Source organism: Akebia trifoliata, chromosome 8, assembly GCF_017979445.1.
Source record: "Akebia trifoliata isolate Shusen 1 chromosome 8, ASM1797944v1, whole genome shotgun sequence".
Taxonomy (NCBI): Eukaryota; Viridiplantae; Streptophyta; class Magnoliopsida; order Ranunculales; family Lardizabalaceae; genus Akebia; species Akebia trifoliata.
Genome location: NC_141382.1, coordinates 26,646,384 through 26,672,337, shown reverse-complemented (window position 1 = coordinate 26,672,337; position 25,954 = coordinate 26,646,384). Strand labels below are relative to the sequence as shown.

Genomic DNA, 25,954 nt, shown 5'->3' with positions numbered 1-25,954 from the left:
TAATTATCTTTATTTTTATATCCATCTATTATTTTCCATCCCATTTTTTTCCTACTCATATCCCGTCTTTATTTTTGCCATAGTAAAAAAAAAAAAAAAAATGAATCACTTTCCAACTGTGGTAGTGGTTAGTCACATGCAGTACCATTAAAAAGGATTATAAAATCAAAATCCGTCTCAAAAACAAAATATTTTACAAATAAAACACAATCAAATAAATTACAAAATTAGTAGTAGTGACCGCGGCTCATAGTTTATATTAGCAGCATCATTTGAAGGATAGGATATCAATCAACATAATAAGCATATTTTTCTTGTCCGGGGTGTGTCCCGATCTTCACGCCCTCTCAAGAATGCTCTAATTGCAAGGTGTTCTGAAGCGTACGTCATGAAAGATGCCAGGACTATACCTCCCGCGACCATCAAACCTAACCTGTAAACAATAACCATAATCTTTATTAATTTCTGTGGTTGTGATTTCTTGAGGGAAAAAGTGTGAAAGCCCAATTTTCTTCTACAACCATTGGGTCTTCCAACAGAGTTGAAGCCCAGCTCATGAACCAACCGATTGTATAATCATTCCTTTTAGGGGTGAACGACCCATGCGAGCTGGCAACTCACCATGGGGATCATGATCATCACAAAAGCTTAGAGCGGTCTTCCCCTCTGGCATGACATAAGGACATTAACAGGTGTTCACATGTTAGGGTATCGTGTACTCCCACACCCAGATCTCAAGAGATAACTCAATGAGCACTTTGGGGGTTTCAGTTTTCATGAATAAACCCTTAGAAATTACACCCAGATTCAAATTGAAGACAACCAAAAAAACAAGATGTGAAGTGATACCCCCCTCCCGGCATGAGTGCTAGAGGAAAGACACACCATGCCTTGAGGAGCAGGATGTTAGCCAATCAAGAAACATATTCATAAAATGAAGTCGGCAAAGATGCGGGTGTGAGAATCAAAGTCCCAAATCCCAATAAGTTATGGATTAAAAGAGAACCGATTTTGATGTTTTGATCATTGTACAACAAAGGCTACTGACAAAGCCAACAAAAAAGTGATTCCGTGCATGTTGAAGGATCTAAAAGTATAAGAGGAACACAATAAAATGCAATTGAAGAACAGAATTCAAGAATATTACCTCAGAAATAGAGCAGTGATGCCTAAAAAACATGGTAATGAAGGGGTAGCAACAGCCAGAAATGCCATCCCTAGTCCATAATAACATGAGGCAACGTCACAAGCAGACACCTGCCGCTGATGGCCTACATCATGAATAAATATCTTCAAATAAAAAAAAAAATCAAAGGAAAATTGACACTTTTATTTGCATTTTGCCCGTGTTTGAAAACATATATTTGGATAAAACTCAACAAACCTTTTCCGGAATCATAGTCCGAAGATGTATGAGTTGGAAAGGACCCTGCTTGGGATGCTGTTGCCTTCCCCCAATTATAAATTAACTGGAGATATCCTCCGAATGTCATAAAGAAGATTGTGAATGTCCACTCATAAACCAGCAGCAAACCCACCCAAGGCATCACTTGCCGAGGAACAACTGAAACAGCAAGTGTGAGGGCCATCACAGCAGCCATGAAGCAAACCAAAACAGATATTCCACCCAAATATACAGGCACTTTGTATTGCGATCCATTAGTGAACTGCAGAACATCACAAACAATAGTTTACATCACGGAAATTAATGAAAAGGGCATCTTTACATAACTAAGTGAGCATTCCAAACAGCCATGAAAGTAACAGATCCAAGATATCAGTAATGTCCGTGCTAGTAAGGAAACTAAAGGAGTCTACTATCCAATAAGGCAAGATCTTGAACCTAAAGGAGGAAAAGAAGTGCTTTTTTTTTCGAGTAAAATTTTATTAAAGGAGGTCAAGAAGACCTACCAGAATACAAAAGAAAACTAAACCAATCAGAACCTAAACAAATAAGATCCCAATTAGAGAAGAAAAAAATTCAAAATCTTCATACATCTTACACCAAAAAAATAAGAACCCTAAGATGCTCAACAAAGTTTCTCAATAAGATTATTCCTTTCCTTCAAAAGTTCTGTTTATTTTCTTTCAAGCCCCCAAACATACTGCAAATGGAGTCAGAACCCACAAAATTCTCCCTCTGCAAAAATGCCTTAATATACCAACTATTGAGTATGGACAATAGGGTGGAACGAGGGAACATCCAACGTACATGGAACAAGGAGAGGAAGTGAGTCCATATTCCCTTACGAAAGAACAATGAATCAACAGATGATCCACTAATTCCCATCACCCTTACAGAGATTAGTTAAAGGAAAAGAAGTCTCGGCAAAGTAAAAGCCCTCGAATCACAGAAAGCATCAAGTTGAATGTCATCTACGCAATGAAGGCCTATCTGTGTGCCAAGCTCTAGCAGACAAAATCCACCTAGACCTAAAGGGGAGTTCAATCCTTTATGAAGATCGTCAAGGAAGATTTTTCAACCTCTCTTTGAACAAGGAACACTGCTGAGAAAAATTGCCTTTTCTTATAAAGCATATAGGCCTTTTCAGAGAGCCTCACCCTGAGGCAAGTTTATGCATAACATACAAGCCTCCAACACCTTGAAGAACATTAATGTGAACCAATCTAGGCACTCTACATACTTCATGAAACCCATCTCTATATAAGGAATTTTTCTCTCCCTTGTTGATGTACAATCAATTAACTTGATTCACCAACAGTAACAAATAACTCAAAACAGTAAACTCTCATAAGTCTAGGCTGGAGGCTATTTTTAATCCGATGACCAATACCTCAAATTTGTCCTCATTATTTGATGTGAGGAATTTGTTTTGTATAGACCAAAATTTGGTTAAGATCTGACCTTTCATGAACATCCGGTAGAATTTGTCTTTTAATTGGGGCAGTTTGAAGGGAAGATTGGTTGCATACGTATTGGGACAAGCAAATATTAAAAGATCCTCAGAACTCTTTGAGGTTTCTCTCTGTTAGCCCTACAAGCTAGATGAAAATCCCATCACATAGCAGTAGCATTGTTCTCCCACAAGCAATCGTCTATCTGTAATACAGCAAGTCTCGACTTGATCATCGTTCTCCCCGAGAAAAGTAGAGTTTGGGTTTTTGAAGTTCCACAAAAAAACTCAACTTCCATCATAGATTTATCTCTTCGCAAATCATCTCTTGAACTTCGTCTTGGCTCATGACTTGAGGCTCAACAAATTGACTAGTACAGATCTGACCTTGCATTACTATTCAAAGGATTGGAGAATATCTTTCGGAAATGTTCATGCCCTAACGGAGGCTACTTTTACGACTTATTCCCATAAATCCTAATGTGCAATTAGTTATGCCTTTGTGGGATGAGTAATTTAAAATTTTAATAATAAAGTTATTTGATTTCACAAGTATGGTGAGGAAAATATTTATTTAGTTAAATCAAGTTATGATATGATAATGAATTGGAAAATTTTGACTGATATTTTACTTAATTATGGTATAGAAAGGCAGGGATATAGTGTTTTATAGAAAAGGTTGTGTTCAAGATAATTGATATTCTAGTAGAGATTAATCTTATTGAAATAAATTCGAGGACAATTCGAAGAACTGGATAGGGGATAGATTGTATCTTATATATGGCCTCAATGATAATGTTATTTAAGTATTTAGGATCAATAATTGAATGAGTTAGGAAAAGACGGGGAGGTCTTGGAAAGCCAAATACATCTTTAAATGGGGGATCTTACGTTAATTAGGAGCATTCTATCAAACATTCTGGTTCATTTCTTTCAGTGTTTTTGATCTGAAGAAGGTGGAGCTCAATTAAAGACTTTGGTGAGGGATTTACTTTGAAATAATAAAGTTGGTAATTAGAAGTTTCATCTAGTTAACTAGAAGAATGTCATCCCAAAAAGAAAGAGCGGCCTGAAATTAGGAGATTCTTGTTAGTAAATGTTAATGGTATGTATAGGATGTATGGGGGTAAACTGGTCTTTTCTAGTTCCACACGTCCCACTTAGTGTAGTCCTAATTCTCTTATATAAATATAAGAGAGGACTCATAGAATATGTTTCCTATGGAGTCTCTCTCAATGCTTCTCTAAATCTCTTTCTCTTCTAAACAATAACATGGTATCAAAGTAAGGTTTAGATCTTGAAGTTTGAGAACCTACTCTTCTCTTCCTTCCCTTTCTTTTTCTTCTTCTTCAATCTACTTGGTATTAAAATCTTAGGCTTCTGATTACAACTTAGGGTTTTAATCTTCTAATTGGTGAATGCTACAGTATGTGAGTTTGGTGTTGCAAGTTGTAGTTGGATGGTGTGTTTTTTCCTAGGAGGTTCAGATCAACTTACCAAATATTCGTGATTTATATAATAAAAAAACGATGGGGACTTCAGTCATCTGTGATTTGATCTGTAAGTACATAGATCATATATTGCAATCTGGTTTTTGGATCAAATCTGCTATATATATTTAAAAAATAAAAAAACAAATCTGATTGGTATTTCAAATCTGGTTTATTTAGTGCGATTTGTTTACTGTGGACTGATTTCTAATGGAGATGAAGTTCAAAGTTCTATCTCCTTCTGATTCTTTAATCTTCAAATGAACTCGATCAAATTACATAGAGATAATTTTATCCCTTGGTTGAAATCTGTTGAGGTGTTCCTTACTGCCAAGCGAAAGTTGAAGTATCTGAAAGATGATCCTCCTAAGACTGACGATCCTCACTACTCTGAGTGGGTTCAGGAAAATACTTAGATTATGACGTGGTTGTGGAATTATATGGATTCCACCATTAGTGTCAACTTGATGTTTCTATCTTCGGCCAAGGAGATTTGGATTCAAGTTGGCAAGATGTATTCTGGAGTGAATAATATTTCTTGGATTTATCAGTTGGTTGAAGAATTCTTTTTCATTCAACAAGATGACCAAAATTTATCAAGATATTACTCTTGCCTTCAAAATATACGGAACGAGCTCATTGTATATCAACCCCTTACTACTGATTTGGTCGTACTACATCGACAATAGGAAGAGATGGATGTTGTTCGTTTTCTTTCTAGTTTGAAATTCGAGTATAATTCTATTAAATCTTAGATTTTGACAAATAAAGAGTGCCTTCACTTACTGAAGTTTTTTCTCGCCTTCAGAAAGCTTCTATTGGTGGTTCTGGTCCTATATCATTGGTGTTTGAATCTAATCAATCAGTATTAACTGTTTCTGGAAGTACAGATAATGGTCGTGGCCATAGTATTGGCCATGGTGGTGGTCGTGGGTATCATGGTAACCGTGGTGGAGGTCATAGAGAGAGTCTATGATTCTAGTGGGAGTCATGATCGTGGGGCACCCAGGAAGTATACCCATGGTGGACTTGATGGTCACTTTGTGGATTTCTATTAGGATTTACATAGTCAGCCAACAAATTAGGCCCAATCAGGCTATTTTTAGTGACATTAATGGTGGTAGTTCTGTTGATCCTCTTCATCAGGTTGCTTCCCATGCAAATATGGTTATTATCTCTTGTGATAAGTATTCCAAGTTACTTTATCCTCCTCAATCTAATGCATCGTCCTCCAACACTACGACTCTAACTTACTCAGGTATATCTTGTCTTGCTTCATCTTCATCCCCTTGGGCCATTGATTCAGGGGCGTTAGATCACATGACTAAGTCATCAAGTGTATTTTCATCCATTCAACATTCTTCATCTTCGTCTCAGTTTGTCATTCTTGTTGATGGTATTGGTTTCTAGTATTGGACCTGTCATTCTCTATTCTACTCTTTCTTTATCTTTTGTACTGTATGTCCCTAAATTTCCTTTCAGTTTAATGTCCATTAGTAAGTTAACTCAATCTCTTCATTGTTCTGTGATGTTTTACCCCTCGTATTGTATTTCATTTCATCCATTCAACATTCTTCATCTTCGTCTCAGTTTGTCACTCTTGTTGATGGTACTAGTTTCTGGTATTGGAACCGTCGTTCTCTGTTATACTTTTTCCTTATCTTCTGTATTGTATGTCCCTAAATTTCCTTTCAGTTTAATATTCATTAGTCAGTTAACTCAATCTCTTCATTGTTTTGTGACGTTTTACCCTTCATATTATGTTTTTCAGGATTAAAGGCGAAGAGGACGATTGGTGGGGGCTATGAATCTAGAAGTCTCTACTATTTGGATGGTGGTGAAGGTCCGCCTGCTCTTCATGCCACAATCACTCCGCAACAATGGCATTGTCGACTTTGTCATCTTTCACTCCGCTTTTTAAAAAAGATGGTTCCCATTTTGAGTCATATTTCTATTTTAGATTGTAAGTCATATCAGTTAGCTAAACATTATCATGTTTCTTATCCATCTAGGTATGTTATTAGAGTATCAAGTAAGTTTAATCTAGTTCATTATGATATTCGGGTCCTCATAGGCTTGTTTCCCGTAGTGGGTTTCGGTATTTTATTACTTTTGTAAATGACCTTTCAAGAATGACATGGCTTTATTTAATGAAAGATCGTTCTGAGTTATTTTCTTTTGTTAAATTGTGTCATACTGAAATTTAAACTCAATTTGGTGTGCAAATCAAGTTGTTTCGTAGTGATAATGCTAAAGAATATGATTTTGGACCTTTGAATGACTACCTTTCATCCTTTGGTGTTATTCATCAAACTTCTTGTACACACACCCCCTCAACAAAATGGTGTTGTTGAACGTAAAAATCAGCACTTTCTTTAAGTTGCACGTTCTATGATGTTTCAAATGCAAGTTCCCAAACCTTACTGAAGGGATGCGATTCTTACAGCATGTTATTTGATTAATCGTATGCCTATGTCTATTCTTGATGGTCAGTCTCCTCATTCTGTTCTGTTTCCTTCAAGTCCTTTATTTTCCTTATCTCCACGGACCTTTGGTTGTGTCTCATTTGTTCATCAATCATTTCCTGGTAATGATAAGTTTGATCCACGTGCGGTGAACTTTGTATTTCTGGATTACTCTCGTGCCCAAAAAGGTTATCGTTGATATGATCCTTCAACCCGTCGTGTTTATGTCAGTGCAGATGTTACATTTTTTTTATTATGTATCATATTTTACAAATCCAGTATAATATGATGATCTATTGTTTGCTCTTCCTCTTCTTGTAGCTGATTTATCTCCCACTATTCCATTTCCACTCACTTATGTTTGCATAAAGTAACTGACAACTTCAAATCCACATCCTCCTCCAGATGCAGACACCTTACCATCATCCTCACAGTATGCAGATCAGATATCTAGTACTTCTTCTGATTTTAATCTTCCTATTGTACAAAGGAAAAGCACTCGTCATTGTACCAAGCACCCCATTTCTATGTTTGTTTCTTCATCTCATTTGTCTACTTTATATCGTGGTTTCGTTTCTACTCTTTCTTCTGTGTCTATTCCTAATAGTGTACAAGATGCTTTGTCTAATTCAGGTTGGAGACATGCTATGGAGGTTGAGATGAATGTTCTTCATCACAATGGTACTTGAGAGTTAGTGTCCTTACCTGCTGGTATGCGCAATGTTGGTTGTCGTTGGGTGTATGTGGTGAAGTATTTGCCTGATGGGTCTATTGAACAGTTGAAGGCCCACCTCATAGCCAAAGGCAATATTGAGACTTATGGTGTAGACTACTCATATAAACTTTTTCTCTTATGACAAAAATGACTTATGTTCATATTGTCATCTCCCTTGCTACCCACTTTCAGTGGCCCTTATGTCAGTTGGATGTTAAGAATGCATTTTTGAATAGTGATTTGAAGGAAGATGTGTACATGGAGCAACCTCCTGGTTTTGTTGTTCAGGGGGAGTCTGACAAGGTGTAAGTTGAAAAAAGCTATTACCAATCTGCACGAGCTTGGTTTGAGAGATTCAGTGAGGTAGTAGTTCAATTTGGATTGAAGCAGTGTCAGATAGATCATTATGTGCTTGTTTGCTTCAGTTCTTCAAAGACTATCATTCTAGTAATTTACGTTGATAATATAGTTATCACAGGTGATGACACTAATGGAATAAAGAAGCTGAAAGCCTTCCTTTAGACACAATTTCAGACAAAAGATCTTGGCAAGTTGCGTTATTTCTTAGGGATAGAAGTTGCGAGATCTAAGAAAGGTATTAACCTGGCTCAAAGAAAGTATGTTTTTGATTTATTTAATGAGACAGGTATGTTGGGAAGTAAACCTATGGACACCCCAATAGACTCTAGTTCAAAATTGATAGTAGACAGTGGAGAGTTATTTAATGATCCAGGAAAATACAGAAGACGAGTTGATAAACTCAATTATTTGACTATCACTCGTCCAAATATTTCTTTTGCAGTAAGTGTAGTGAGTCAGTTTATGGAAATACCAAAGGTTCCACACTGGAAAGCTGTTGTTCGGATCCTTCAATTTCTTAAACGATCTCCAGGACATGGTTTGTGGTATAAGTCCAAACCTCATTTAGACTTAAAGGGGTATTGTGATGCTAATTGGGCAGGTTCTCCATCTGATGGGAGGTCTACATCTGGGTATTGTACTTTCTTGGGAGAAAATGTAATGACTTGAAAATCTTAAAATGTATCTCAAGGAAAGAATTTTAGATCCGTGCATTAATTTAAAAGTATGGTATCTTAATTTTTAATAATTGAGGAAAATTAACTTCACCAATAGATTTAGAAGGATCGAGAAACATACTTTAGCCTGTAAACATGCCGAAATCTAAAGTCGATTGAAAAAGTTATCAAATCCTCGAGTTTCGCATTAGATATTTTTCCAATAGGTAAACAACACCTTAGAGACGTAATTTGAGGAAACCGATAATACCATTAGATTCGTGTCGAAAAATCACCCGAAATAGAGTATAAGTTTGTCCAATTCGGCATTCGGGAAAAACAATTCCCAAAATGACAAGTATGTCCCAACTTAAGTTATATAAATATCTAAATTCTATTAGAAAAATCAGATTTTTCTTATTCTCCTCTCCAAACAAATCTCAACCATTTTCCTTCAATATTTGAAACTCAGATCTACGCCAAACGAGAACGATCCGAGCTTAGGCGCAAGAAGGAAAGTTGTTCCTCTCGCCGAGGGTTACGCGTGGACGCAAATAAATTCGATTTTCGCCGGAAGAAAATTTTGGAGATTGGCCGGAGGCAAATTTTAAGTCCATTCAACCGTTGAAAATAGCTTGAAGTAGGTTGCCTTCCCTTCTACCTTCTAGTTATGCGATAATTTCATAGAAAATCCAAGTGATTGTTGATAAATCGATCGTTTCATTAAGTTCATACATATTTGAACGATTTGAATCATGTTTGCATACTTATTTGTGATTGGTTTTAGTTCATTTGATGTAATATAAACATTTTATAGTTGGTATACTATTTGGATCGATTTTGGTCAAGTTTCGACGAAAAATCAGCAATTCGGAAAAGTATCCGAATGTTGAGTTTGGTTCTAATTTTTTTTTGTTGCTTCCATATAGTATGTATACCCATTTCCTACCTTTATTTCATTAAAAACAATTAAGTATTACTTTAAGTTTTTTAATAAATAAATAAATAGTTCGTTTTCAAATTCGACTTTTGAAAAATCATTTTTCAACACTTAGTTAAATTTTCATAGATTTTCAGCTTTTATGTCTTATGGTTTTATCTTTGTTTTCGAGTCTCTCGACTCAACCAAAACCATCGAATGGAATTGGTTGATGCTTTATGGATTTCGAATTACTTTAAAAGTAAAATTACTTTAATAGATATGTAGGAAATGAGATGATAGATTGATCGATTTAATTGATGGATGGATAGAGAGAACGTATGTTCTCGACTGATTGATGGGACAGTGCCTCCAGTTCTACGTAGTGGCCATGCCACGTAAAACGTGATAGATAGATAGAGGGATGAGATGGTTGATGGATGGAAATGACAGATAACTGTCACTGGAGGGCACTACCCGATTTTGTTTGTATTTTCGATTAAAAGAAATGATATATTATATACAAAATAAATTATTTTGTTTACCAGTAAAGGTTTGTAGAAAACCCATAAAGAGTGACGCGTTGCTGTGTATCCGGAAGCGGCGAGTCAATCTAGGATAACACTAGATGTCATATGCTCTTCGGTAGTATGGGTTACCTTAGAGCATATTACAGCTTATGAAATCCGGAAATTTCTCCTACTTATTTTCTGGGGACGTTGTGTATAAAGGCGGTCTCTGTATAGTGTAGAGCTAGGCGGGGTTCACATGCATTGCCTCTTGATAGGCTTCGACGCGAGGGATTTCCTGGGCTAGTTAGTGATCACTTTTAGTCTGTAGTCGTCAAACAGTCGACCTCACCGTTAGTTGAACTCAATATTGGGTTCTTGGTCAACGGCCAATCTGAGCCGGATAAATGGTCATCCAAACGTGGTATGCTAGACCGGCCACAAAATCAGATCTATAACGATGGGATTCCACATCGGAGGTTAAGTTTGGAATATCGTATTGCCATAGCCGAGGCGGTTATATCGGCGTGTTCCTCTACTCTCTTATCGATTACACCGCCGTGTTCTTATTATGTATCTTTTTCTTATTTTGTAATGATTGATAGATGTTTTCATTTAAAAGATGCACATGTTACTTTAAATGATTGAAAATGATAGATTGAAAGTTATTATAACTGTTTACTGAGTATGCTTAAACATTTATCGTATGTTACATTATGAAAACTTGCATTATTTAATTGTTCTGATGATTACTCGTGCATGTATGACTCGCTGTTAGAACGGCGTTCATCCTGCTGAGTAACATTCCCTTGTTACTCACCCTATCCTTCCCCTTTCAGATTATTCAGCTATTGAAGAGCCGTTCTTTGAGGAGTCTTTTGAGGAGGTCCTCGAGGAAGAACAAATTGATGTCTTGCCACCACCGTGTCTTTGAGGATTAGTTGGGTATCCTAGTAGTTTTTGTTTGTAGATAAGAAATATGTTAGTTTAGAAATTTTTGTAACTTGATGAATTATGAGATTTAGGATCTTGAATTATATCAGTGTTTGTCGATTTCTTCCGCTTACTCTAGACTCTCGTATAGATGTTAGGTGTTGTTTGTTAAATTGAAAAAAATAAGTGTTGAGTAGCATTAAGCGCTGAAACTTATAAGCGCTGAATTTAAGTGCTGAAAAAGTTGTTTGTTTAGATGCTGAATCATGTTTGTTACACATTGTTGAAACTGGTAAATTGTCTTTGTTACCCTTACAATCATATTATACATTGTTTGCATGTTTCAAATGCTTATTTATTATCAAACACAATAAAATATATTATTTCTTATAAAATTAAAATACAATTTATTTTTAAATAATAAATAATACTCAAATCTTCAATTTATAAATAATAATTTCTATTTATAAAAGCCCACAAATTTCAAATTAAAAATAATAATGTCATACAAGTCACCAAAATTTGAAATCAACTTTAAAAGAACTTAATTTTGGATGAATAATTTTCGATGGAAATGAAGGATGTGTAATTATAAAAGCACCCTAGGAATTAATAAGGGCAACCCACACTATAGCCATTTTTTGTTTTGTTTTATATGGGTTAAAGTTTTTGGAATGAGCAAATTTTTAGTGAGGATGGTCTATATGAGCTAGAGATCATCCTCACCAAAAATCAGTCTATTTTGAAACTTCTAACTCGTCAAAAATAGTTTTTTTTTTTTAAATGGACAATTTACGGTTCTTGAACTTGTTTTGATAGGGTTAGAAGTTTCAAGATGTGCTGACTTTTTGTGAGGATGATCTCCTCATTGTAGAGATCATCCTCACCAAAACTTTTAACTCATATAAGACAAAATAATTTAGCTATGGTGTGGGTTTATTAATTTGTGGGGTGTTTATATACTTATCCATGGGATATAAGAGGTAATATCCTTTTAAGAATAAGGGCATACTTGTCCATGCTCAAAAAAATAAAGGGCATACTTGTCCGTGTTGAAAAAAGCTAAGTGCTTACCGCTTTAGCACTTTTTTTCAGCATCAAAATAGTGCTGAATTTTTTTCACTTATTTTCAGCAATAAGCGCTGAAAATATAGAGTAAACAAACGCGCTATTTTGACAATAGTGCTGAATTTAATTTTTTTCAACAATAAGCGCTGAAAAATAGCGCAAACAAACACCGTCTTAGTCAAATGTTTATTCCGCTGCGTATATTTTCTTTTCATAAGTATTATTATTTGTGAATGTTTTATCAGGTTGTGTGATTGACTATCTCACACCTCGAGATTCTGACTAATGAATCATAGGGATTCGTGTTGGGATTTCGGGGCGTGACAACTTGGTATCAAAGCTCAATATTAGTTCCAGATGGGACGAGAGCTCTTTTGTGTCTAGAAATCTATTAGAGTCTAGATTGGAGATAGGATTAGGAATAATAGGAAATTCCTTAAGGATATGAAGTATGAGACAATAGTTACTTGATGAATTAATGGACTAAGTAGTATTAAATAGAATATGTTTGAATACATAAATGCTTGATGTGTAGTTAGTACTCTGCCTAAAGTTTGATGAAATGTCTTTTGGATTTGGAGAAATTATAAAGATTGTTTAATTGTAGATTTGATTAGATGGCAGGCAGAGGTAAGCCAGGCAAGAGGCCCCAACCCACAGATGCAGGGACATCTAAGGCTAGACAACCAACAGAGATGGAATTGATGATACAAGCCATAACTGCGATGTCTCAGAACCAGGAAAGAATACAAGAAAGGCAGATGAAAATGATAGAAGATCAGGCAGTCTTGATGAGACAGTTGACTGGGATGATAGGGGGCCAGAACCAATCAGGTGCACATATACCTGAGGTTGCTCTGGAGCACACCCCTGACTCCACACCTGATCAGGGTATACCCCCACCTCCACCAGCACAAGTACCGAGACGTGCAGTTGGTGCGACCACCATATCAAGGTCTTGCGGGTGCTCTTTTGAGAGAGTATAGGAGTATGAGGCCACCCAGCTTTGATGGAGTTGCGGACCCCGTAATGGCGGAAGAATGGTTGGAGGAGTCTGATAAATACTTGTGCACTATGGAGTGTTCAGACACTCAGAAGGTTCTGTGTGCCTCTTTTATGCTTCAGAGGGGTACAACACATTGGTGGACTTCGGTGAAAAACAACCAACCGGAAATTCAGAACTGGACGATCTTTCAGAAAATGTTCTTAGAGAAGTATGTTCCCGCTAGCTCCCGGGACAGAAAGAGGATGGAGTTTGATAAGTTGGCACAGGGTAACATGTCCGTGGACCAGTATGAGTCCCGCTTTACCCAATTGGCTCGTTATGCTCCCGAGCTGATTTCCACCAACCAGATGAAAGCAGAGAAGTTTGTTAGAAGGTTGAAAGTCACTTTCAGGAGTAGGATGGCAGCCTTCGAGGTTACTAGCTACTCCGAAGTGGTCACAAGAGCCCAAAGGCTAGAGCGGGCAGATGAGGTCATTCATGAGCAAAGTGTTAGGATGAGGACGGTACCCCCACCAGCCAAGAGACAGATGATTTACAGGCCCAGTAGTTCAGGGCAGCAATGGACCAGCCAACCACAGGGTCAGAGCAGTTTCCGACCCCCAGTATCTGCAGGCCAGTTTCCACAGAGGACAATAACATCAGTGCAGGGCAGGGGTCAGGCTACTAGTTCGCAGGGTCAATGACTAGAGGCTAGGGACAGACTTCGAGGCCTCAGGTTCAGACTGCTAGACCTCCACTACCGTCGCAGAGGGCACCTACGGGTCAGGCCAGTAGAGAGCCGATTAGATGTTATGAGTGTGGAGAGTTGGGACATCTGAGGAGACAGTGTCCCAAAATCCCCCAGCAGACCCGTGATTCGATGACTCAGGCTAGGGTCTATGTTATGACGCAAGCCGACGCTACAGCTTCAGAGGATGTGGTGGAAGGTATAATTATGTTATACAACTGTTTAGCACATGTATTGATGGATTCAGGTTCCACACATTCATTTGTATCTTCTAGCATGGTAGAAAAGTTAGAACTTTCTACAACAGACACCAATAGGACACTTTCGTTGATGACTCCCCTGGGAAACAAAACAATGCCACATCGAGTGTGTAACTCGTGCATTCTCAAGATTGGAGATAGTTCATTTGAACTGAACTTGATAGTCTTAGAACTTCGAGATTTCGACATCATCTTAGGCATGGACTGGTTAGCTGCATACCATGCGGTTATAAATTGTTATGCGAAGACAGTTAAGTTTGGTGTGTCGGGATAGCCAGAGTTCAAATTCAAGTTTAAGGGAATTCGGAATCGTGTAATCCGAGTGATAGAACCATATAGGAATGGGACTGATTGGGATAGTTTGTATAACATGAATACTACCGTTAGTGAGATGAATGAAGAGTCACTAAAGGTGGAAGCAATCCGAATAGTATGCGACCATTCCGATGTCTTTCCTGCAGAGTTACCTGGGTTACCCCCAATCAGGAAGATTGATTTCTCAATCGAACTGATTCCAGGAACTAGACCCATATCGATTCCACCTTATCGAATGGCCCCAGCAGAAATGAAGGAGCTAAAAAGTCAATTGGAAGAGTTGACAGGTTTGGGTTTCATTCGTCCGAGCAGCTCGCCTTGGGGTGCTCCAGTTTTGTTCGTAAAGAAGAAGGATGGGTCAATGAGATTATGCATTGACTATCGAAAACTGAACCAAGTGACGATAAAGAACAAGTATCCGCTCCCTAGGATTGATGATCTGTTTGATCAACTAAGAGGTGCCAAGTACTTCTCAAAAATTGATCTAAGATCGGGATACCACCAGTTGAGGATCAAAGAAGAGGATGTTTCGAAGACAGCATTCTGAACTCGGTTAGGGCACTTTGAGTACCTAGTAATGCCGTTCGGTTTGACTAATGCGCCGGCGGTGTTTATGGATCTCATGTAGCGAGTGTTTTGGGATTTCTTGAATGTCTTCATTATCGTCTTCATTGACGATATCTTGATCTATTCGAAGACGGAAGTTGAGCATGAGGATCATTTGAATGTCACACTTCACAGATTGCGCCAGGAGAAGTTGTATGCTAAATTCTCCAAGTGCGAATTCTGGTTAGATGAAGTGAAGTTCTTGGGTCATGTGGTTTCCAAGAATGGGATATCGGTGGACCCGTCGAAGATTGAAGCGGTTATGAACTGGCAGAAGCCTACTACAGTTACTGAGATCAGAAGTTTTCTTGGACTTGCGGGATACTACCGTAGGTTTGTAGAAGGCTTCTCGAAGATAGCTTCGTCATTAACGAAGTTAACTCAGAAAGGGGTCAAGTTTGAATGGACCGATAGTTGCGAAACAGCATTCCAGGAGTTGAAGACTCGACTAACCACGGCACCCGTTTTGATAGTCCTTAAGCCAGGAGAGAAATATATCATTTATGCTGATGCTTCTCATACGGGACTTGGGTGTGTATTAATGCAGGTTGGTTAGGTAATTGCTTACGCATCGAGACAGTTGAAGATCCACGAGAAGAACTATCCGACCCATGATTTAGGGTTGGCGGCTATAGTGCACGCACTCAAGGTTTGGAGACACTATTTGTATGGGGAGACCTTCGAAGTGCATTCAGATCACAAGAGTCTCAAGTATTTATTCTTGCAGAAGGAATCGAATATGAGGCAGAGGCGATGGATGGAGTACCTGAAAGACTATGACTTTACATTGCATTACCATCCTGGTAAGGCTAATGTAGTAGCAGATGCGTTGAGTCGTAAGAAAGATGGGGTGTTTGCTCACATAAGGATTGAGGAATGGAAAATGCTAGAAACTGCAACCGCTTACGCATTCAACATTCCCTCAGAAATAGATGAACAGAAATCCTTTGTGGCTCACATGAGAGTACAACCCCAGATTGTTGAAAGGGTTATTGAAGCGCAGAAGATTGATGCGGAATTGGAAGGGTACCAGGAGAAAGCAGAGGACTTTGGTGAGCAAAGTTGGAGAATTCATGATGATGGTAGTATACGGTTCAAGAGTAGACTTTGGGTTCCTCATGACGCCTTGTTGAGGAAGGACATAATGGATGAAGCCCATAAGTCGCATTTTTCTATTCATCCAGGGAGTACCAAAATGTATCAGGACATGAAAAGAAATTTTTGGTGGCCAGGAATGAAAAAGCACATTGCCCAGTATGTGAGTCGTTGTATGATATGTCAGCAAGTAAAGGCTGAGCATAGGAGACCTGCAGGGTTATTGCAACCACTTCCTATTCCGGAATGGAAATGGGAGTACGTAACTATGGATTTTGTTAGTGGGTTGCCGAAGGCCAGTGATGGGATTGATGCTGTATGGGTGGTTGTAGATAGACTTACTAAGTCTGCTCATTTTCTACCTATCAAGATGACTTACACTGTGGATAAGCTGAGCAGGATTTATGTCTCAGAGATTGTGAAGTTACATGGAGTCCCAGTTTCTATTGTATCTGATAGGGATCCACGTTTTACATCTCAATTCTGGCAGAGTTTTCAAATTGCATTTGGTACGAAGTTGAAGATGAGTACAGCATTCCACCCACAAACTAATGGGCAGTCAGAACGTGTTATTCAGATATTGGAAGACATGTTGAGGGCTTGTGTACTAGATTTTGGAGGTAATTGGAAGAATCACTTGGCAATAGCTAAATTTGCCTATAACAATAGTTACCAATCTAGTATAGGCATGGCACCGTTTGAAGCGCTATATGGCAGACCATGCAGATCGCCAAATTGTTGGGCAGAAGTTGGAGATAGTATTCTGTTGGGACCCGACATCGTCTTGAAGACTACTGAGAAGATTAAGACAGTTCGAGAAAGGTTGCGGGTAGCACAGAACAGGCAGAAAAGTTATGCAGATCATCGTCGACGACCATTAGAGTTCGTGATCGGTGATTTTGTATTCTTGAAGGTTTCTCCTAGAAGAGGAATCACTAGGTTTGGGATTAAGGCTAAACTAAAGCCGAGTTATGTAGAACCGTTTGAGATCATAGACAGAATTGGCACGGTTGCATACAAGTTGGTTTTACCTGCTCAGTTAGAAAGGGTTCATAACGTATTTCATATATCGATGTTGAGAAAGTATGAACCGGACCCATCCCACGTCATTGACTGACAGTCCTTGAATCTAGAGGAAGACATATCGTATGAAGAGGGGCCAGTACGGATTCTTTACCGTATAGAGAAAATATTGAGATCACGAGCTATTCCGTTAGTTAAGGTGCTTTGGAGACATCACAATGTCGAGGAAACGACTTGGGAGAAAGAAACGGAGATGCGTGCTCAATTTCCAGAATTATTCTTCGATTGAGGTATGTTTAATTTCGATGACGAAATTCTTATTAAGAGGAGGAGGATATAATGACTTGAAAATCCTAAAATGTATCTCAAGGAAAGAATTTTAGATCCGTGCATTAATTTAAAAGTATGGTATCTTAATTTTTAATAATTGAGAAAAATTAACTTCACCAATAGATTTAGAAGGATCGAGAAACATACTTTAGCCTGTAAGCACGCCGAAATCTGAAGTCGATTGAAAAAGTTATCAAATCCTCGAGTGTCGCATTAGATATTTTTCCAATAGGTAAACGACACCTTAGAGACGTAATTTGAGGAAACCGATAATACCATTAGATTCGTGTCGAAAAATCACCCGAAATAGAGTATACGTTTGTCCAATTCGGCATTCGGGAAAAACAATTCCCAAAATGACAAGTATGTCCCAACTTAAGTTATATAAATATCTAAATTCTATTAGAAAAATCAGATTTTTCTTATTCTCCTCTCCAAACAAATCTCAACCATTTTCCTTCAATATTTGAAACTCAGATCTACGCCAAACGAGAACGATCCGAACTTAGGCGCAAGAAGGAAAGTTGTTCCTCTCGCCAAGGGTTACGCGTGGACGCAAAGAAATCTGATTTTCGCCGGAAGAAAATTTTGGAGATTGGCCGGAGGCGATTTTGAAGTCCATTCAACCGTTGAAAATAGCTTGAAGTAGGTTGCCTTCCCTTCTACCTTCTAGTTATGCGATAATTTCATAGAAAATCCAAGTGATTGTTGATAAATCGATCGTTTCATTAAGTTTATACATATTTGAACGATTTGAATCATGTTTGCATACTTATTTGTGATTGGTTTTAGTTCATTTGATGTAATATAAGCATTTTATAGTTGGTATACTATTTGGATCGATTTTGGTCGATTTTCGACGAAAAATCAGCAATTCGAAAAAGTATCCGAATGTTGAGTTTGGTTCTAATTTTTTTTTGTTGCTTCCATATAGTATGTATACCCATTTCCTACCTTTATTTCATTAAAAACAATTAAGTATTACTTTAAGTTCTTTAATAAATAAATAAATAGTTCGTTTTCAATTTCGACTTTTGAAAAATCATTTTTCAACACTTAGTTAAATTTTCATAGATTTTCAGCTTTTATGTCTTATGGTTTTATCTTTGTTTTCGAGTCTCTCGACTCAACCAAAACCATCGAATGGAATTGGTTGATGCTTTATGGATTTCGAATTACTTTAAAAGTAAAATTACTTTAATAGATATGTAGGAAATGAGATGATAGATTGATCGATTTAATTGATGGATGGATAGAGAGAACGTATGTTCTCGACTGATTGATGGGACAGTGCCTCCAGTTCTACGTAGTGGCCATGCCACGTAAAACGTGATAGATAGATAGAGGGATGAGATGGTTGATGGATGGAAATGACAGATAACTATCACTGGAGGGCACTACCAGATTTTGTTTGTATTTTCGATTAAAAGAAATGATATATTATATACAAAATAAAGAGTGACGCGTTGCTGTGTATCCGAAAGCGGCGAGTCAATCTAGGATAACACTAGATGTCATATGCTCTTTGGTAATATGGGATACCTTAGAGCATATTACAGCTTATGAAATCCGGGAATTTCTCCTATTTATTTTCTGGGGAACGTTGTGTGTAAAGGCGATCTCTATATAGTGTAGAGCTAGGCGGGGTTCACATGCATTGCCTCTTGATAGGCTTCGACGCGAGGGATTTCCTGGGCTAGTTAGTGATCACTTTTAGTCTGTAGTCGTCAAACGGTCGACCTCACCGTTAGTTGAACTCAGTATTGGATTCTTGGTCAACGGCCAATCTGAACCGAATAAATGGTCATCCAAACGTGGTATGCTAGACCGGCCACAAAATCAGATCTATAACGATGGGATTCCACATCGGAGGTTAAGTTTGGAATATCGTATTGCCATAGCCGAGGCGGTTATATCGGCGTGTTCCTCTGCTCTCTTATCGATTACACCGCCGTGTTCTTATTATGTATCTTTTTCTTATTTTGTAATGATTGATAGATGTTTTCATTTAAAAGATGCACATGTTACTTTAAATGATTGAAAATGATAGATTGAAAGTTATTATAACTGTTTACTGAGTATGCTTAAACATTTATCGTATGTTACATTATGAAAACTTGCATTATTTAATTGTTCTGATGATTACTCATGCATGTATGACTCGCTGTTAGAACGGCGTTAATCCTGCTGAGTAACATTCCCTTGTTACTCACCCTATCCTTACCCTTTCAGATTATTCAGCTATTGAAGAACCGTTCTTTGAGGAGTCTTTTGAGGAGGTCCTCGAGGAAAAACAAATTGATGTCTTGCCACCACCGTGTCTTTGAGGATTAGTAGGGAATCCTAGTAGTTTTTGTTTGTAGATAAGAAATATGTTAGTTTAGAAATTTTTGTAACTTGATGAATTATGAGATTTAGGATCTTGACTTATATCAGTGTTTGTCGATTTCTTCCGCTTACTCTAGACTCTCGTATAGATGTTAGTCAAATGTTTATTCCGCTGCGTATATTTTCTTTTCATAAGTATTATTATTTGTGAATGTTCTATCAGGTTGTGTGATTGACTATCTCACACCTCGAGATTCTGACTAATGAATCATAGGGATTCGTGTTGGGATTTCGGGGCGTGACAGAAAACTTGGTTTCCTAGAGAAATAAATAACAAAATGTGATTGAAAGGTTTAGAGCAATGGTTCTTATGACATGTGAACTGACATGGGTTAAGAATTTTCTTGGAGAATTGGGTGTTAAGATAGCTATTCCTATGCGATTATATTGTGATAATCAAACTACAATTCATATTGCTTACAATCCAATGTTTCATAAGCGACCAAAGTATATTGAGACAGATTGTCACTTTATCAGAGACAAGATTTTATGTGGGAAAATTAGTATACTGTTCGTGAAGTCTGAATATCAATTGGTAGATATGTTCACTGAGACACTTAACTATGGTCGCCTCAACCTGATTTGCTCCAAGCTGGATTTACTATATATTTATGCTCCAGCTTGAAGGGGAGTGTTATTTTTTTTCTTTCTTTAGTTTCTTTTATTTTCTTTTCTTTAGTAGTTTATTTTCTATAGTTTCTTTAGTTTATTTCCTTTAGTTTTTGTTCCAAGTTGGACTTTCCAACTTGAGGGAGAGTGTTATTGGTATGTATAGGACGTGTGGGGGCACACTGGTCTTTTCCAGTTCCACACGTCCCACTTAGTATAGGCCTCATTCTCTTATAAAAATAGAAGAGAGGAGGCTCATAGAATATGTTTTCTATGGAATCTCTCTCAATGCTTCTCCTCTAAATCTCTCTTTCTCTTCTAAACAATAACAGTAAACAAGACTTTACCAGAAAAATAGTTGTGGTGCTTTGGGAATGAAATAAATAATTTGTGAAGGAGTGTCATTAAGGTTAGATATGGAAAACATTCTTTAGTCTCTCATTTCATTTACAATTTGACGGGGCTTATGAAAATAAAGGGACAAGCATATCTTACAAAGAGTCGAGAACTCTATCCACTATGTCATCATGAGCATCTTAAGTTTATTATTTTATTGATGTACGCAATTTGAAGATTCCAGGGATTTTTCTTTGAAGATTTTTATTTATGTGGGATTTGGTTTGTAATGGGGGGAATTAATTTGTGTTTATGTGAGAAATCAAAAAACCATCAAGAATCTTGTAATCCTTTCAAGTTTCAAGAAATCAATCCATAACTTTGTTTTCTGATTTTTTTTTTTCAAAAATTCTTGAATTCTTGATTTTTGAGTCTTAATTCTTGATTTCTTGATTCTTGAAACTTACAAACCTCAATCTTTAATCCTTTCCCATTTTCTTTAACCCTTATTTCATTAATCTCTTTTCCAATTCTACCTTATACTCTGTTACCAACCATTTTCCTATTGTCGCCCAAATCCCACCCAAATCAGATTCCTTAAACCCTCCAAATTTCATCTTCTTCCCTCACCGTCATGCATCAATGGGGATGCGATTTAGGATTTTGGGGCATGACAGGACGGCCCCCTCCAATAGCAGAGGGAGGAACTGCTGTATGGTTATCTGTAGTCATCTGGTGTTCTTGTAACACTATATGTCTTTAGACAAGGATTAGATTTCTTTTTTCCACAAACTACGGGAATCCTGCAGCAGGGAATGATCTTCCGTCATACGTCAAAACTTTTAAGACCCTGTATCTATGAAGAACCACCTATGCTAACAATGCTTAGACCAAAAGGAGATAATTCTACAAGGTGCCACCATCTTACAAATCAAATATGTTGTAAGCCACTTTTGGTAACTATATATCGTAGAAAAATAAATAGTACAAATGGTGGTTCTTAGTTTGCACAAGATTTGAATAGGAATTGATTGTTATTATTAGTCGTAAGTTGTGAATGTAGAGTTACCTGAATAACATAATAATCAGCGATTATTCCTGCAACTACATTACGGCATCCTAAAGCTAATAAATTGCGGAAGAAGAACTTGTTTTTGTTATTAGATGAACTGGAACTGTACCTTCTGTGGTTTCTTATTGTCATAAAATTTCCATATGAAAAATCTTTGTGTTTCCTAGACAAAGAAATAAATAATAATGCACAACCAATTGACAAGAATCAAGAGTGAAGCTTTTTTTTTTGTATAAGAGAGAGAAGTTACTTGTTGATTAGAATTAATTATAGATGTTGAGGAAACACCAACAGTAGAATAAGCAAATCCGCCACCAGTTCTGAATCTGTAATATAAATGTCTAATATTATCCCATAATGAGCTCCTGCAAAGTGCGCCAAAGAAATCCTTCTGTATCTGCATCAATATTAAAAATGGTGTTTACTGAGCCAAACCACCCATCTTTATTTTCTTAGATTCTAAGAAATAATCAGTTCTGAAGGGGCTAACCTGAAGAAAGGACCGATAGTAACAGACAAGCAGAGCAAACACAGGAATGAGAAAAAGCAATTTAACTACAAGTTGATCATTAGGATTTCTTCCCCCTCCTGTTCCCGGAAGAGACTCCTCAAGCTGTACCCGAACATTCTGTGGCATCAGCAAACTTAAAAAATCAACCATATGAAGGTCAAGTTAATGTCTCTACTATCTGCTCAAAACCACAAATTCAACCCAGAAAGAAAATAAATAAATAAGAATAAGAACAAAAAATCACATCACATCATTCCCATAGACAACCATATGCAGGCCACATCCTACACAACACCACCTTCCCCACAGCATGCATGCATAAATATGAAATTGCAGAAAAGCTGTAAAGTACATGACATTAAAGATATGACTTAAAAATGAACACCTGCCAAATATCAACAGGTTTTAAGAGCCACGCGGTCCACCAGTCCCATGGTTTAAGGGGTCCAAGTGTGTAGTGAATAACTCGGAGTTCTTTCTCATCTACCATCCACTGCAAAATACAATTTGTACAAAGAAAAGATCAGAAGGTTGCACAGAAAGCTTATGCAAATCAAACGCCAAGTCAGATGGGTGAAGGTGGATATTCATGTCATGGTGTTATCCATTAAAGGCCTTATGTTCCAGTGTGCTTTAGATAGAAGTTCTTAGTTCAATAGGAGATGTAACTTTTCTAGTGGTGGTGTTATTCTTTATGATTCCTTCTATAAAAAAAAATCTTATTTGTACAAGGGAAGATCTTCTTTTTTTTTTTTCCTTTTCTTATTTGTACAAGGAAGGTTTTCTCGATCCTCTAGAGATTTTAAAATTTGATAGATTAAAACCTTGGTGTAGATAAGATGGCCATATGCTGGATAGTAAGATGTGCAAACTCTTCTTCTTTCTATAATTTTTTCCATTTTCTTTATCATCACCATCAAATCCTTATCCCAAAGATTTAGGGCTGCCTTTCCAATTTTCTCTGCGATTTGCTTAAAAGGATAATCATTAGGGAAAATGGAAATACTTGGTCATCAGGACAAAAGTTGACTTGAGTCATATCAGATGAGATGAGAACTAAGTTTTAAGTGGCAAAACAACATTAGAGATGCTACCAAGAAAAATTGTTAATTATGCCAGAGGCAATTTCTTAGGAATCTAATATCTCGATTAGGATGAGAAAAAAACATGGTGCTATCGTTTTGAGAAAGTACCATGTAGTCTTCAGTTGGTGCATTTGGGTGTATTTAGCAAATGAAGATCTCTCATCTGGCTAGATACACTTAGCGTACTCACTTAAGGTCACAGACAGAGTGTAAAAGGAAAAAAATCTTCTGTTGAAAAAAGGTAAGACAGGAAGATAGAAAAGATAAGTCATGTTCTCATTTTAACTAAAAGGTATTTGTTATTTCCAAAAAAAATATATCATTGAGCCCTTTATGTAGAGATTATTTAACACAACTTATCCCAAAATAGTCAAGTGCACCACTATTCTGTTACTCAGCAATACACCTATGGTTATAACATTTTCTTCAAATATGATTGTAGTTTAAAAGCATAGATCAAGAACATTTGAATCAAATAAAAAAACGTTACATCTCTACTAAAAGCTCTGGGTAACAGTTACCTTGTTGGCCAGCATGTAGAGACCAACATCTGCATTATATAGAGTAGAGAGACGCTCCATTTCAGGTGCTGGTCTAGAATTCATCTCTTCTGGTGATAAGTTTGGCTCAAAAACATGTGCGTTGGCAAATCCAGAAAAATATGAATTCAGAAATCCCTGATCTCCTGTTAGCATGAAAGAAAGTTAGGATCGGTATTAAAATAAATTAAATAGAAAGATGTTGGGTGAAAACAAGACTCAGTAAACTGAACTACTCCTGCTGTCTTTCATGCCCAAGCAAGCAGTGAATATTGAAGTTTCTCAAGCATATAAAAGGTAGTCAGATATGTGCCTGTGTTTTGGGAGACTAGCTTAGCATGATCTCCGCATAATAGTTATATATATATATATATGTGTGTGTGTGTGTGTTTGTGCGTGTCTACACCGTCGAATCTTAAAGCGTAGAAGAAATAAGGGAAATGGAAATGAAGAGCAAAACCTCCAGTGTAAGAAGGCAAGGTGGTCACTTGGTTCATCATGTCCTTGAAAACCATTTCAGATGGTTCAACAACCATGACTCCTGAATTCAGCCTCTCGGAATGCTTCAAATTAGCACAGAACTTCCTACATTTAAAGAGATCCTCAATACTCTTCACCACGATAGTGTCCGCATCGAGATACACAACTACGCAAAAAAAATTATTTCAAATATAATAAATGTGGCCAAATAACCAAAAAAGTAATACAATTCAATCAAATAAATAAAAATGTTCAACAAATGCACTTTGAATTTGTTTCAAACCAATCAAGCAAAATTAATTACCTTTTTTATAATTTGTCATGTTAAATATTTTTAGTTTGGTGTAGACTCCCCAAAACCTGGCTGGCCGTACTTGATTGGGATTAGCCAGCAAGCTTATGAGCTCCACAATCCAACCATCAGCCTAGCAACAAAAAAAAAAAAAACAGAATTTTAATAAACCAAATGAGAAATCAACCTAAACCACTATAGGATTAAGTACTGATTATCAAGACTAGTCATGCAGCATCAAAACTGCGTATGGTCCATTGCAGATGTAAGGAATTAGGCTGACACATCTCCTGATATCTTCTTTGAACCCATCTATATCTTGCCACATGCCATGATTTGGTCTTATCTGGTTAAGGAAGCCTTCCAAACAGGGAAAGACTCCAAATTGAGAAGAGTTAATTTATTTGTATAAATATTGATTGGGCAGTTAAAATTCTAAATTAATTAGGATTTATTGCCTTCCTTTAAAGGGCCTCTATTTTATCTATTTAAGAAAGGAGAAAAGGGACGTAGTATTCAACAAACCATTGTATACTTTCTTCCTTTTCGGTATTTTAAGTTCTTTGTGCAAACTTCACCCAACTATGGGTCTCGAGAAAGGAGTTGAACTTTTGCATCCATAGGTGACTTATTCGTATCGACGTGTTAACCAAAATCAATGGTTTGGAAACATATAAAACTAAATGAACAAGTTTAAATGGAAAAAAAAACCCCTAATTATGAGCAAAACAATCATACCTGAAGGAGCTTCTTAGCAAAATCTGAAACGCCATCAGAGACAAGAACAACCATGTCTTTGGTCGATCCAGTCTCACGAATCGATTTCCCAAGAACCCTAACACCGAGTAGGAATTCATCTCCGTAAAGAAGAGTAACGTAAGCTCCTGACTGAGATCCGTAAACTCTAACGAGAATTCCAGGTTGAAATAACAGTAATAGAATCACTGAAAAGCTGAAGAATCTCGAAATTAACGATCTCATCATACTAATTCAAACAGAGATCAATTTTTAAACTATAATAAGAAGATCAAATGATGAGAGATCGATCTTCGAATCAAAATTTGAATGAACTTTTTTCAGTGATGATTCATGAGAAGGTAGAAGGTTGAACTTGAGGGATCCATCTCTCTCTCTCTCTCTATTGGAGAATAATTTGAAGTTGAGAGAGACTCTGGAAGACCTGAAAGGAAAGGTTGGAAGATCTTCTTCTTCGCTTTGGCCTTTTCTTCTGACGTTCAACCTCTCAGATTACCATGACAGCCGCCCCTCAAGGTTTCTTTCAAGGAGGAACCGTATTTTGGGAGCGGATC

At 37.2% G+C, this 25,954-nt stretch overlaps 1 protein-coding gene across 1 annotated transcript; it reads right to left on the bottom strand.

The window, feature by feature from the left end:
• Positions 1–137: 137 nt before the first annotated feature.
• Positions 138–25,954, bottom strand: PGSIP6 (plant glycogenin-like starch initiation protein 6). The gene is made up of 10 exons (XM_086450747.1): positions 25,383–25,954; positions 24,657–24,777; positions 24,333–24,518; positions 23,855–24,018; positions 22,634–22,741; positions 22,228–22,365; positions 21,988–22,134; positions 1,385–1,667; positions 1,148–1,271; positions 138–433 (listed from the first exon to the last, which is right to left on the bottom strand). The coding sequence occupies exons 1-10, from the start codon at positions 25,626–25,628 to the stop codon at positions 292–294; spliced, it is 1,659 nt and encodes a 552-aa protein (XP_086306873.1). The 5' UTR covers positions 25,629–25,954; the 3' UTR covers positions 138–291.